Source organism: Trachypithecus francoisi, unplaced genomic scaffold, assembly GCF_009764315.1.
Source record: "Trachypithecus francoisi isolate TF-2019V2 unplaced genomic scaffold, Tfra_2.0 Lachesis_group12, whole genome shotgun sequence".
Lineage (NCBI taxonomy): Eukaryota > Metazoa > Chordata > Mammalia > Primates > Cercopithecidae > Trachypithecus > Trachypithecus francoisi.
The window spans coordinates 101496812-101512107 of NW_022681457.1; the positions used below are offsets into that span (position 1 = coordinate 101496812).

Genomic DNA, 15296 nt, shown 5'->3' on the forward strand with positions numbered 1-15296 from the left:
TGCCACCACGCCTGGCTAATTTTTGTATTTTTTTTAGTAGAGACAGAGTTTCTCCATGTTGCTCACGCTGGTCTCGAACTTCCGACATCAGGTGATCTGCCCGCCTCAGCTTCCCAAAATGCTGAAATTATAGGTGTGAGCCACCGCACCCAGCCTTTTTGTATTTTTAGTAGAGACAGGGTTTCACCATGTTTGACTAGGCTTGTCTTGAACTCCTGACCCCAGGTAATCCACCCACCTCAGCCTCCCAAAGTGCTCCCAAAGTGCTGGGATTACAGACGTGAGCTACCATGCCCGGCCAATTTATTTTTTTCAGACAGAGTCTTGCTCTGTCACCCAGGCTGGAGTGCAGTGGCGTGATCTTGGCTCACTGCAAGCTCTGCCTCCCGGATTCACACCATTCTCCTGTTTCAGCCTCCCGAGTAGCTGGGACTACAGGCACTCGCCACCACGCCTGGCTAATTTTTTGTATTTTTAGTAGAGGCGGGGTTTCACCATGTTGGCCAGGATGGTCTCGATCTCCTGACCTCGTGATCCACCCGCCTCAGCCTCCCAAAGTTCTGGGATTATAGGCGTGAGCCACTGTGCCCGACTTTTTTTTTTTTTGAGACAGTGTCTCACTGTGTTGCCCAGGCTGGAGTGCAGTGGCATGGTCACAGTTCACTGCAGCCTGCAACACCTAGGCTCAAGTGATCCTCTAACCTCAGCCTCCTGAGTAGCTGGGAGTGTGGGTGCAAATTACTTTTTAAAATATAAAACAGTATTTGAATTTTTGTCCTTAGGAACTATAAAGATTATACGTGATTTGGAAATGAGACTGTAGCAAACAATGGCCAAAGAAGAGTCACCCATTCTATGCCTTCTCCTTTGTCTGGTCACTCAGAAATATCCTACTATCAGCTATTGTTGTGGGAAACTAAGGACCAGAGAGACCAATAGGAGAACAGGAGGATTGTTTATTTAAGGTATGCACCGGCCCAGTGGATTCATATCTAAAAAACTGAGCATTTTAACAAAGACAGAGCAGGGTTTTTATAAGCAGTCTTACAGAAGCAAAGCAAAAGCAGTTAATTATATGATAGGTCACATAATCTACAGCATGGCATAACTTGTGGCCTTGCATAGCTGGTGGCCTTGTAGCTGTATTGAAAGAAAAAAAAGAACTGGCTAAATGCAGACATTTGTAAAACATAGTCATGCTTAAGAAGCCAGGGAAAGGAGTAATAGTAAAGGAATTTGTCTTTCTTTCTTTTTTTCCTTCAACCTTGCTCTGGAGAGGAGGGGGGTCTGGAGCCCATTCCTTTGGCCTTGGCTTCTCAAACAGCGTTATCTTATAACTGTCCTTGAAGTGAGCTTGCTAGGCAGAGGAAAATTTGTTCTTTTCTTTTAACCCTTGCCTTGCCTGTTACTTTTCTTGGAGTGAATGAATGCATATTTATTTTTAAATTTCTGCCTCACTATGATTGTTGTTGCTTGTCACCTCCCGTTATTTTTATCCATGTATTCACCACAGTCTACTTTTTCTTCTGCATAAATTCGAGACCCCTGGCTGGGTGCAGTGGCTCATGCCTGTAATCCCAGCACTTTGGGAGGCCAAGATGGGCGGATCACTTGGGGTCAGAAGTTTGAGACCAGCCTGGCCAACGTGGCAAAACCCCATCTCTACTAAAAATACAAAAATTAGCTGGAAATGGTGGCACACACCTGTAATCCCAGCTACTTGGGAGGCTGAGGCATGGGAATCCCTTGAACCCAGGGGATGGTGGTTGCAGTGAGCTGAGATGGTACCATTCTATTCCAGCCTGGGTGACAGATTGAGACTCCATCCCAAAATAAATAAATAAAAATAAAAATAAATTCCAGACTCCTTTTTCACTGATGTGCCACATCTCCAAGGCCTGGCTAGAATGCTGATATTCTGTGCCATGTCATCTTGACAGACATCACCCATTTGGCACACTTCCCTGTCCCCTGATCACCACATCTCATTTGCTGCTAGAGAAAATATTGTGCTGGAGTATTTCCTTCCATCTGTCTCATGATAGGGTCCTAACTCACTGGCCCGAGTAACTGCACACAATTCAGGGACATTTCGAGAAGCAAACTGCTAGCTGTTTTGGACTCATGCCTTACAAACTGATGAAGTACCTGTAATACAGGTCTTCGAAACATGGTTTCTATTTTCTTTCTTTTTTTATTTTTTATTTTTGAAACGGAGTCTCTCTCTGTCGCCTAGGCTGGCATGGTCTCAGCTCACTGGAACCACCATCTCCCAGGTTCAAGTGATTCTTCTGCCTCAGCCTCTGAGTAGCTGGGATTACAGAGCACGCCACCATGCCCGGCTAATTTTTGAATTTTTAGTAGGGACGGGGGTTTCAGCATATTGACCAGGCTGGTTTCAAACTCCTGACTCAAGTGACCTGCCTGCTTTGGCCTCCCAAAGTGCTGGGATTACAGGTGTGAGCCACCGCGCCCAGCTGGTTTCTATTTTCTTACAGTCTAATCTTTAGACTTTTCCTGATGCTCTAGCCCAGACCTGTATCAACTAATATGTCACCTTTTTATTTATCTTGCTATCGTATTCTAAGCATTTTTTCATGTTCCTCAATAGTTTTCATAACAATCATTTGCAATAACTACAGAGCATTTCTGATTTGTCCTAAAAAGAAAAGCAACGAGGAAGAGTCAGAAAGTGGTTCTCCAGGGTGGAGTCTCGTGTCTTCTCTCCCCTCTCCCACTGTAGGAATTCCAGCTTATGGTTCCTGCTTGCATTGTCTATCCACAAGGGGCACTAAGGAGAAACCCCACAGAAGAACTCCCAGGGCCTGTTGTGGGAGCGCAGGGACATGTGAATGAGGACCTCTCTTCCCCTCTCCCGTGTGTCTGGTGGAGGGCTGCTCCTGGGGTCATTAGTTAGTGACCAGCACTTCCAGCCAGCCTAGCTGAGGGAGAGAACTCCCTCAAACAGAGGCCCTAGGGAGCTTGCAGGAGGCAGCTCTTGGGTCCAGAGGCCACTGAGAGAGTGACCACCCAAGGGGAAGTGGGCTGAGCACAGATAGTGTTCACCACAGTGACCAAAACCTGCCAAATGCTGCTCTTGTGGAATTTACATGGGGTGTCGGACAATAAATATAATTAAATATAAATAAGTAAATTGGCCGGGTGTGGTGGCTCACGCCTGTAATCCCAGCACTTTGGGAGGCCGAGGTGGGCAGATCACCTGATGTCAGGAGTTTGAGACCAGCCTGGCCAACATGGTGAAACCCCCTGTCTACTAAGAATATAAAAATTAGCTAGACGTGGTGTCACGTGCCTGTCATCCCAGCTACCTGGGAGGCTGAGGCAGGAGAATCACTTGAACCCAGGAGGCAGAGGTCTCAGTGAGCCGCTGAGATAGCACCACTGCACTCCAGTCTGGGCAACAGAGTGAGACTCTATCTCAAAGAAAAAGAAGTCAATTATGCGAGTCAAATATGCTAGAAGGTGACATGTGCTATGGAATTAAAAGGAGGGCAGGGTAAGTGAGATGGGGAGTGGGGTTTGCAATTAACAAACAGATTAATTTTTTAAAACCAGTACAAGGAAGAACTACATTATATATCATTAAAAAAATGTAGCTGCATGCGTTTTGGAAAAATTGGGGGAAAAATTCACTTTTTTTTTTATTTTTTAGTTTTTGAGGCGGAGTCTTGCTCTGTCACCCAGGCTGGAGTGCAGTGGCGCGATCTCGGCTCACTGCAAGCTCCGCCTCCTGGGTTTACGCCATTCTCCTGCCTCAGCCTCCTGAGTAGCTGGGACTACAGGCGCCCGCCACCTCACCCAGCTAGTTTTTTGTATTTTTAGTAGAGATGGGGTTTCACTGTGTTAGGCAGGATGGTCTCGATCTCCTGACCTCGTGATCCGCCCGCCTCGGCCTCCCAAAGTGCTGGGATTACAGGCTTGAGCCACCGTGCCCAGTTGAAAAATTCACCTTTAAACCCATCACCCTAGCTGTAAACAGCATTTGAGTATATTTTCTTTAGATCTGCTTTTCCTCCTGTGCATTGGTTTTCTTGCATGACTTTAGTCACAGTCCACATCTAATTTTGTCTCTTGCTTTTTTTATTGCTATTTTAACCCAGCTCTTCTATCCCCAAGGCCCATGTGTTTCTCCTCTCCTCCTCCTAAAGTGCCTGCCAGGGAGGCTGAAGCTGATCTCTCTGTTTCTCTGGTTCCAGATGAGTACAGACAACTCCAGAAATCCAGTCTCTGTGGACTCCAGTTAGCTAAGGCCTGCCTGACAGCCAGGAGGACAGGGGCCTGCTGAGAATAGTTGTTAATAATGAGCAACACAACACATGTCACATACGCGTGACATGTGTTAGGCCCTTGGCCGATATCGACTTCCTTCCCTTGTATTGGTTCATTTGATGGAGGGTAGGTGAAGGTCATGACCGGCCGGCACCGCCTGGAGCTCCCTCTCCCAGGTAGCTCTGGTCCGGGTGGGCTTCCTTAGCCTCAATCCAGCTGGCCTTTTCCCAGGATGCTTTCTCCCCACCTTCCTGTCAGCACTGATGCTAGCCTACAAAGCAGTCTCATCGCCAATTTCTCTTCTTTCAGGAGAGACTCTGTGGACTCCAAGTCTTCTGCCACCTCCTCTCCAAAAAGGCCATCAGTGGAAAGGTAAAGGAAGCCACAGCCTTCTCCATCCCAATGTCCTATTCAGCCTGTGTCCCCTTCTCTGTTTTTATGGAGGAAGCCTAAGGCAGAGGAAAGGAGGGAAGGAAGAAACCTCCTACGTTATGTTGCCCCCATATTCTAAGACCCACAAAGTCTTCCCACATTTCAGCCCTGGGGGACCCTCTGGATGTGCCTTTCATTTCTCTGTGGTCCGTTGCTCAATTCATCATGTATTCATTCACGTATTTACTCATCCATCCATTTAGCAAGTGGGCCCCTGAATCAGGCGTGTGGCTCCTTCCCTGGGGCGGCTGACTGGTTGCTGTTGCCCCATCACTGTCAGGGGACCAGTCTCAAGGTCTGATTGAACCCAGTGAGGACAGAGGTCTTGAAAGCCGATACCTAGGCTGGGCACAGTGGCTCATGCCTGTAATCCCAGCACTTTGGGAGGCAGAGGCAGGCAGATCACTTGAGGTCAGGATTCGAGACCAGCCTGGCCAACATGGCAAAACCCCGCCTCTACTAAAAATACAAAAATTAGCCAGGTATGGTGGTGGGCACCTGTAATCCCAGCTACTCGGGAGGCTGAGGCAGGAGAATTGCTTGAACCCAGGAGGCAGATGTTGCAGTGAGTCGAGGTCACGCCACTGCACTCCAGCCTGGGCAACAGAGTGAGACTCCATCTCAAACACAAAAACAAAACAATGGCCAGGCGTAGTGGCTCACACCTGTAATCCCAGCACTTTGGGAGGCTGAGGTGGGCGGATCACGAGGTCAGGAGATTGAGACCATCCTGCCTAACATGGTGAAACCCTGCCTCTACTAAAAAAATACAAAAAAATTAGCTGGGCGTGGTGGTGGGCGCCTGTAATCCCAGCTACTTGGGAGGCTGAGGCAGGAGAATGGCGTGAACCCGGGAGGTGGAGCTTGCAGTGAGCTGAGATCACGCCACTGCTCTCTAGCCTGGGCTGCAGAGAGAGACTGTCAAAAAAAAAAAAAAAAAAAAGCCTGTATCTGGAGTGGACTCTCTCTGGATTTGGGCTGAACTGGTTAGGATGTCTACCCAAAAAATCATCCAGTCATTTAGTCATCAAATATTATTGAGGGCTTACTATGTGGTGAGAACTATTCTAGGTGCCAGGGATACAGAAATTCACAAAAGAGACAAAAATCCCTGCAGTGATGGGGGGCCTTTAGTCTAAATAGGGGGCGACAGATAAAGTTTAGAAGGTGACAAGTCCTATGGAAAACAAAAGCGGAGAGGGAAGAGGATTGGGGAAGGATATTCATGGAGCTGTCAGAAAAGGCCTCGAGGAAGTGACCGTTAGGCAACAGCTTGAAAGAGGAATTTAGCCAAGCAGATATTGTGGTCATTCCAAGCCAAACACCCTGAGGTTGTGGGGTGTCCCTGGCAGAGTCAAGGAGCAGTGAGGTGGCCAAGGGCTGGAGCAGTTTAAGCAAGGGGGAGAGTTGGGGGGATGAGTAAAGCTGGAGCTATTGGAGGATACCGAGGGCAGGAATGATGTCTCCAAACTTATCAGGATGGCTCTGGCTGCTGTGCCAGGAATGAAGGAGCAGCAACACCAGCCAGGAGGCTGTTGTGGTAATTCAGGCAAGAGATCACAGTGGATTGGATCAGGGAGGTAATGGTGGAAGTGGGGTGAAGGGGTGGTTTCAGGATATATCTTGACAGGAAAGCTGACAGAACTTCCTGACAGATTGAATGTGGGGAATGAGAGAAACAGAGGAGTCGGGGATGAGTCCAAGATTTTTCACTTGAGCATCTGCAAGGATGGAGTTGCCATGAATTGGCATGGGGAAGACTGTGCTTATGCAAATCAGGCTTGGGGTGGAAAATTCAGAGTTCAGGTCTCGATGTGTTGGATTCGAGGCGTGTGTTAGTCATTCAGTTGGAGAAGTCGAATATGCAGTTGGATTATATGAGGCTACAATTCAGGAAGAAAGTCTCAGCTGGAAATATAAATTGCAGAGTCAAGGCCAGGTGCGGTGACTCATGCCTGTAATCCCAGCACTTTAGGAAGCCGAGGTGGGCAGATCGCTTAAAGCTGGGAGTTCAAGACCAGCCTGGATAACATGGAGAAACCCCATCTCTACTAAAAATACAACAGTCAGTGGGCATGGTGGCAGGTGCCTGTAATCCCAGCTACTCAGGAGGCTGAGACAAGAAAATCACTTGAACCTGGGAGGCGGAGGTTGCAGTGAGCTGAGATCGCGCCACTGCACTCAGCCTGGGGGACAGAACGAGACTCCATCTCAAAACAAAACAAAACAAAACAAAAATTGTAGTCATTAGTGTGTAACTGACATCTGAAGAACCTGGATGAGAGCACCAAGGAGAGATTGTGGATAAAGGAATGGGTGTGAAGTGTGGTCCAAGAGAGTGGTCAGAGGTCAGAGCAGGAGAAACAGGACCAAGGAGAACAGGCCAGGCCAGGAAGTGGCCAAGTGGCAGATCAAGGAGAACGATTAGGGTCCATGGGGCCATATTGGGTTTTGGGGCACCCTAGTGGGAAGTTGCAGAATTATTTTAAGCCTAATATATCAGTAAGATTGCCATTGGAAAGAAAAGTAGAGACACAAAAATTAGGTTGTTTAAGGTTTTATGAAGATTAAACAGGCCTAGGCTGTATTGCATACCTCCATCCAGCATGGCAGCCGCTCCAGCTGATGAGTGGAAGCTATCTGGAGTGCTGATTGGAGAGGGAATCTGAGGCTGTAGAAAAAGTTCTGCAGTCGATTAGCAATGTCTGAGGTGGGTCAGGCCTAGAAATGGTGGCTCCAGTGTCATCCAGGTTCTAGACCAGTGGATCTCAGCAGGGGTCATTTAGAAATGTGTGGAGGCATTTTTGGTTGTCACTATGACTTGGGCCAAAGTAGGGGTAGGGCGAGAAGGATGGGGATACTCCTGACATTTTGTGGCAGGAACCAGAGATGCCAAGTGTGAAGGCTTTCCTGGATAATGAAGGGTCATCTTATCCCCAGATGAAACACTGGCCACTTGTGACATTCTGGATTTGATACTGTAATAAAAACACTCGGGCGGGGCGCGGTGGCTCATGCCTGTAATCCCAGCACTTTGGGAGGCCAAGGCGGGTGGATCACGAGGTCAGGAGATTGAGACCATTCCTGGCTAACACGGTGAAACCCTGTCTCTACTAAAAATATAAAAAATTAGCCGGGCGTAGTGGTGAGCTCCTGTAGTCCCAGCTACTCGGAAGGCTGAGGCAGGAGAGTGGCATGAACCTGGGAGGCAGAGCTTACAGTGAGCTGAGATCACGCCACGGCACTCTAGCCTGGGCGACAGAGCAAGACTCCATCTCAAAAAATAAAAAAATAAAAATAAAAACACTTGACATTCGTGTAAGGATTTGAGCCTCCAGACTCCTCCTGACTTTGCCTTCATGGTCTTGAAATCTAGCTCCCTCCCATAATGCATTCTTTTTCTGAAGGTCAGTCAGACAGAATCTGTTTGTCCTTCCAGAAGCTGTGCCATTTCCTGCTGATTCAGTATTGAGGGTAGGAAACCAAAAGGGACACAAGCAAGTATCATTATCATTATTTTTTTGAGATGGAGTCTCACTCTGTCACCAGGTTGGAGTGCAGTGGAGTGGATGAATGAATAAATGAATGAATACATGATGAATTGAGGAACTGACCACAGAGAGATGAAAGGCACATCCAGAGGGTCCCCCAGGGCTGAAATGTGGAAAGAAGAAGGTCCTCTTTGGAAGGAGTGCAATGCAACCTCCACCTCCTGGGTTCAAGTGATTCTCCTGCCTCAGCCACCCAAGTAGCTGGGACTACAGGTGCGGCCCACCATGCCCACCTAAATTTTTGTATTTTTAGTAGAGACGGGGTTTCACCATATTGGCCAGTATGGTCTCAATCTCTTGACCTCGTGATCCACCTTCTTCGGCCCCCACAAAGTGCTGGGATTACAGGCATGAGCCACCATGCCCGTCTGCAAATCTCATTAATTTATCTCCTACCCAGACTGTTTCCTGCATGATTTATTTCTCTATTTCATTTTTCTCTTTCATTCATTCATCCATTCATTGATTTGGCAAGCACATCTATTGAACTCTTCCTTGCAAATTCAACATTCTCCAGGGATCAAGGGCACATGCATATACTGGGTGACTAGTGGAGATCGTGGCAAACTAGAAAGTACGTGCCTGTCTGAAGGGGGCAGCCACTACCCCACCCCAGCTGATTGCTGCTTTGGGGAAATGCAGGTCCAGTGTGCCATGTCTTCCAATTACTTAAAGGAAAACCAGACACCTAGATTTTCATATGAGACTCCCCCCAACCACCTTTTATGAGACAGGATCTCACCCAGGCTGGAGTTCAGTGGTATAAACAGGGCTTACTGCAGCCTCAGCCCCCCGGGTTCAAGTGATCCTCCTGCCCCAGCCTCCCGTGTAGCTAGGACCACAGGTGCACGCCACCACACCCGGCTAACTTAAAAATATTTTTTTGTAGAGAGAGTCTCACTTTGTTGCCCAGGCTGGTCTCAAACTCCTGGGCTCAAGCAGTCCTCCTGCCTCAACTACCCAAAGTGCTGGGATTACAGGTGTGAGCCACCATGCCCGACCAAAACTCCCAATTATCAATATCAGCAACATATTCACATTTTTCTGTGACACAGTAGCGAGACAGAACATATTTGTAGCCCACCTGTTTTCGACCTCTAAGGCCAGGCAAAGGTTAAAACTCATCACTTCTCCCTTCTTAGGGCTAACCATGAGTGCAGAGGCAGACACCAAAATGCATGTTTTTAGAAAGGGGTAGGTATAAAACACCGTGGGAGCATAGGAAGCGTGTCTCAATATGACTATAAAAGTCAAAGGAGGCTTCATGGAAGAGAAAGTATTTGAGCTGGGAATGGAAAGTCTAATGGGAGGAGTTTTGGAGGCAAGTCAGGAGAGTCATTTCAAGCAGAAAGAAATGGCACACGCAAAGGTGTGGAAGTGGGAGTGAGCACGATGCTCTGGGAACTGTAGCTGGAGTACCAGGAAGAAGATCACGAAGGGTACCATGGTGACAGGGGAGAAAATTGACTGTTCTCAGTTGTCCTTTTACCTGACTGTCAGAATGGTTTGCCACTTGTAGAGCATGCTCGCTGATGCAGTAACAGAAATGTCCTCGAGGTGGCGCACAGAAGCAGCGAGCCTGGCCTCCAGATGCCTCTACTCAGACCTGTGGTAGGAGGGTATTTTAAGGGCTAGTGCGGTGCAGGCACATCCAGGGAGCAGAAGGAAGCTGTTGATAAATCCAACCCCCAATCCCACCCCGGCCGGTGATGCCCTCTCTGCAGTTTGGCTCAGTTCCCAGGCGTGTGCACTGAAAGTAAAATGAGTGTGGCTCCCTGAAATGCTGCCCAGATACGAATTCCAGCCAGCCAGCCAGCTTGCTCCTAACCGGGGAGGCGGGACCAGGGCTGGGTGTGCCCTGCCAGGAAGGTGGGAAGAAGTGCTCCAAACAGCCTAGTCTTGCTCAGGTCAGAGGACTCTGGAAACCTTTCTTTTAGAGACATAGTTGATGTGTTGAAAATAATTTGGAAGGGCGACAGACAGGTTCGTGGTCTGACTATGCCCTTTGCTAATTGGATGGGTAAGTTGGGACAGTAACTTGGACGGATAATTCAGTTCAGCTCTCTGAGCTTCAATCTATTGATCTGTAAAATGGAGACAATTATGAACCCCTCTCAAGGTCATTGTGAGGATTAAATGAGGTAATGAAATACCCAGCACTGTTCCCAAACCATGTAAGTGCTCAGTGAACACATAGTACTTTGTAACAATACTCACATGAAACCTGGTTATCTATGTAAACTGGGTAACACTTTGTCACTTAGTTACTTTCATCTGCCCCTTAAGATGGGTACTATTGTTTAACCTATTTTTACATGTGAAAAAACTGAGGCACCTAGGGGTTAAGGAACCCAACCAAGGTCACATAGCTACAAAGTGTTGGTATCAGGCTGTGAACCTGGGAGTTTGACTCAGAGCCCAGGTTCTTAATAAGTAAACTAGCTCAGTGCAGTCATTTTGAAAATGACCACCATTATTACTGTCACTCGTTGGGGCTCCCTCAAAGCAGCATGCTACAGGCTCCCCTGACAGTTTTCCTGTGGTGAGTCATAGCTGTTGACAGTGTGCAAGGGTGCACACAGGTCGGCGGGGCACCATCCCAGCTGCAGGAGATGGCGTTACCTGGGTGCTGGGAGTTGACGGAGGCTGGCTCTGAGAGAGATCCCTCTCGTACTCCCGATCCCTCTCTTAGGCCCAGAGAGTGGAGCCACTGTCCTTCCAAAGAGGACCTTCTTCTTTCCACATTTCAGCCCTGGGGGACCCTCTGGATGTGCCTTTCATCTCTCTGTGGTCAGTTCCTCAATTCGTCATGTATTCATCCATTTATTCATTCATCCATCTGTTTAGCAACGATGGATCAAGTGTCCACCTAGAGCACTGTTACAGGAGCTGGAATGCAGTGGTGAACCTGTGACGGGGTCCCAATACTCTGGAGCCTGTAATCTGGAGATGGAGGCAGACGATGTTTATAAACATATGAACAAGTCAATCATACACTTGGATGAGTGCTGTAAAAGAGAGAAATCAGGTGATGTGCTAGGGAGTTACAGGACGGGGACTGTCAGCCTTGGCTGAGGTGGTGAGGGAAGGCCTCCCTCATGCCAGCTGAGACCTGGAGAAGGAAGAGCATTCCAGGAAGGAAGACCAGCCTGTGCAAAGGCCCGGCAGTGGGAGGATGGGTATGTCTAAGGAACAGAAAGAAGCAGTGCTGTGGGGGCCTTCCGTAAACCGTGAGAAGAGCATGGCATGAGATTACATCAAAAAGCGGGTAGGGGCAGGAAGTGCAGTGGCTGGGAGGCTGTTGTGAGTTTTTGTGTTTTCTTTTTGTTTGTTTTTTTTTGAGACGGAGTCTTGCTCTGTTGCCCAGGCTGGAATGCAGTGGCCAGATCTCAGTTCACTGCAAGCTCTGCCTCCCGGGTTTACGCCATTCTCCTGCCTCAGCCTCCCAAGTAGCTGGGACTACAGGCGCCCGCCACCTCGCCTGGCTAGTTTTTTTTTTTTTTTGTATTTTTTAGTAGAGACGGGGTTTCACCCTGTTAGCCAGGATGGTCTCGATCTCCTGACCTTGTGATCCGCCCGTCTCGGCCTCCCAAAGTGCTGGGATTACAGGCTTGAGCCACCGCGCCCGGCCTTTTGTTTGTTTTTTTGGAGACACAGTCTCGCTGTGTCGCTCAGACTGATGTGCAATGGCGTGATCTCGGCTCACTACAGCCTCAGCCTCCCGGCTTCAAGCGATTCTTGTGCCTCAGCCTTTTGAGTAACTGGAATTACAGGCGTGCACCACCATACCCAGCTAATTTTTCTATGTTTAGTACAGATAGGGTTTGGCCATGTTGGCCAGGCTGGTCTCAAACTCCTGACCACAAGTGATTCTCCCATCTCGATGTCCCAAAGTGCTGGGACTTTAGGCATGAGCCACTGCACCCGGCCAGGAGTTTTACTTTATGCTAAAAATAATTGGAAGCTGTTACACCACCAGTCCCCAGCCTTTTTGGCACCAGGGACTGGTTTCATAGAAGACAGTTTTTCCAGGGACCAGGGCTTGTGGGGGATGGTTTCAAGATGAAACTGTTCCACCTCTGATCATCAGGCATTAGATTCTCATAAGGAGTATGTAACCTAGATCCCTCACGTGCACAGTTCACAATAGGCCCACTTCCTGCTGTGTGGCCCGATTCCTAACAGGCCACAGACCGGTACTGGTCCGTGGCCCCAGGGGATGAGAACCCTGTGTTGGAGGGTTAGAAGCAGGGGAGTGACTTGATCAGTTGTGGATTTTTGAAAAGTCCCTCTGGCTGCCCTTTGGCAAATGGGTTGTAGTGGGGGAAGAGGACACAGGGAAACCAGTTTGGGGGCTGTTGTGACTGTTCAGGCGGGAACCCAGTGACCAGGACCAGGCTTGGGGGCAGGAACATCCATTTTTGGTTGCCGACAGCCCCACTAGTTCACACCCTGTCCAGCCTTTCCTCACCCAAACCTGCTGCTGCAGTCTGACTCCAGGAAAAATCTGCTTGGATCTCAGCTTCCCCGTCCCTCCACCGTGCTGCCAGGCAACCCAGTTGTCAGGCAGGGTCGGGTAGAATCAAGGCTAGATTAATCTAGGACAGTAAGTTTCAAAGCTGCATTAAAAATAAATAAATAAATAAAAGCTAGAAAATGAATCCCTTTGGACAAAATTTTTAGAAATTCAGAATGTAAACCTTATAAGAACAGAGCTTTGCATCCCCGGCCCACCTCACCGGTATGCACGGAGACACCTTTGAGGAACCTCAAGTCTCTAGAGAATGCAAAAATCCCAAAGGTCCAGGGGTCTGGAGTGAAAGAGGGGATCCAAGGTCAGGCCAAACAGCAAGAGGTGGGGGACAGGGAGGTCATCAGCAGAGTCCACACTGAGCTGTGCCCAGCTAGATGTTAGATGGGATTCTCTGGTAACTCCAGGTTGTTGATCCTGAGAAGCCTGGGCTACTCAGTCAGCCTCACTCTCAGACACAACTCCCTGGGCCTGAAAGACTTTGTCAGAAGTCCAGAATCCTCTTCTTCCTGAAAGGAAGTAGCATGTCTACAGCCTGAAAGTGAACATGAGAAGCAGCTGTGGATCCAGGTCCCAAGGCTGCCTGGTGCAGCTGCCCAGGCTGTGCACTGTGCAATTACAGGAGATATCAAGCTAATAATGTGAATGGTGCCTCCTGGAGTGAGGAAATGCAGCAGCTCTCTGGGCACTTCCACAAGGGCTCAGTTTGGTAAGACCCTCGAGTGGGTCTTAATTTCACTCCAGGAGGGGACCTTAATTTTTTCAACTCTGATGAATCCACTTTTTTCTGAGCAGAAATATAGGGGCTGGCTGGCAGATTCTGATGGGTTATTGAAAAAGGAGGTGAGACGAGCAGAGGAATGAAGACAAAGACTTCCGGACTTCCTGGCTCCTACCTTAAGAATAGTACAAAAACATCTCTGGAGGGAGGGAGTTGTGCAACTATCACAAAGTCATGCCAGGCACAGTGGCTCATGCCTGTAATCCCAGCACATTGGGAGGCCAAGGCGAGTGGATCATTTGAGGCCAGGAGTTTGAGTCCAGCCTGAGCAACATATTGAGAACCCCATTTCTACAGAAAAAAAAAAAAAATTGGCCTGGTGTGGCAGCATCTGCCCGGAGTCAGTCCTAGTTACTTGGGAGGCTGAGGCGAGAGGATCATTTGAGCCCAGGAGTTCGAGATTGCAGTGAGCTATGATTGACACACTTCACTTCTTCAAGGCTCCGTTCCATCATCTGTAAAATGGGCCCAGTAGTTTGTGACTTTTAGGGTTATCAAGAAGAATAAAGAGCAGACCTGTGGTAAATGGTGGCTTTTGTTTTACCATCCTTAACAAACCCGAGAGTCTGGTTAGATCTTTTCTCTCCAACTCCCTCTTCTTCTTATAAGCTCCCTTGCCCTCACACTCCAGCTACAATGAGCCCTTTGACATTGCCCATGCAAACCTTGGTCTTCCACACTTCCATGCATTTCTGGCACAAATGCATTTTTTGGCTGGGCACCATAGCTCATGCCTGTAACCCCAGCACTTTGGGAGGCCAAGGCGGATAGATCACCTGAGGTCAGGGGTTCAAGACCAGCCTGGCCAACAAGGCGAAACCCCATCTCTACTAAAAATACAAAAATTAGCTGGGCGTGGTGGAGCACGCCTGTAATCCCAGGTACTAGGGAGGCTGAGGCAGGAGATTCGCTCGAATCCAGGAAGTGGAGGTTACAGTGAGCCAAGATTGTGTCACTCTACTCCAGCCTGGATGACAGAGTGAGACTCCCTCTCAAAAAAAAAAAAAAAAGTGTTTCTCACATCACAAAAGTAGATATGTTCTTTATAGAAGATTTAGCAAATAGGTATAAGCAAACGAAGAAAATCTATCATTCCACCTCAGAGAGATCATTGCTATTAACATGGTGTTACGGGCTGAATGTTTGTGACCCCCTAAAATTCATATGTTGAAATCCCAAACCCCATTGTGACTGTATTTGGGGATAGGGCCTTCCTTAAGGTTAAATGAGGTCGCAAGGGTGGAGCCCTGATCCAATAGGATTACTGTCCCTATGAGAAGAGCCACCATGTGAATACAATGAGAAAACTGCCATTCGCAAGCAAAGAGAGAGCCCTCACCAGAAAGCAAATTGGCCAGCAACTTGATCTTGGGCTTCCCAGCCTTCAGAACCATGAGAAATAAATTCTGTTAGCGAAGCCACCCAGTCTGATATTTTGTTATGACAGCTTGAGCCACATAGTTAGCCTTCTAAATGTCTGTGCATATATGCATACACACACACCCACACACACACACACGCACACACATATATATATACACTTTAAACAAAACCAGAATGAGATCGTTCTTGGATAGTACATCATAGATTCTAGCATAGGTGTTGACTGGGTGTGGTGGCTCACACCTGTAATCCCAGCACTTTGGAAGGCCAAGGCAGGTGGATGGCTTGAGCCCAGGAGTTTTAGATCAGCCTGAGTAACATGATGAGA

General features: G+C 48.3%; 1 protein-coding gene and 1 pseudogene across 6 annotated transcripts in view; one reads left to right on the forward strand and one right to left on the reverse strand.

Annotated features, from left to right (window-relative positions):
- Positions 1–15296, forward strand: part of TCEA3 (transcription elongation factor A3) — a 44622-nt gene that overhangs the window by 12613 nt on the left and 16713 nt on the right. For all 6 annotated transcript variants that reach the window (XM_033227878.1, XM_033227879.1, XM_033227877.1 and 3 more), the window contains one exon: positions 4600–4662. In XM_033227878.1, the coding sequence (XP_033083769.1) occupies positions 4600–4662 (63 nt within the window). The remainder of the gene's footprint in view (positions 1–4599; positions 4663–15296) is intronic.
- Positions 739–2183, reverse strand: LOC117093144 (annotated as a pseudogene).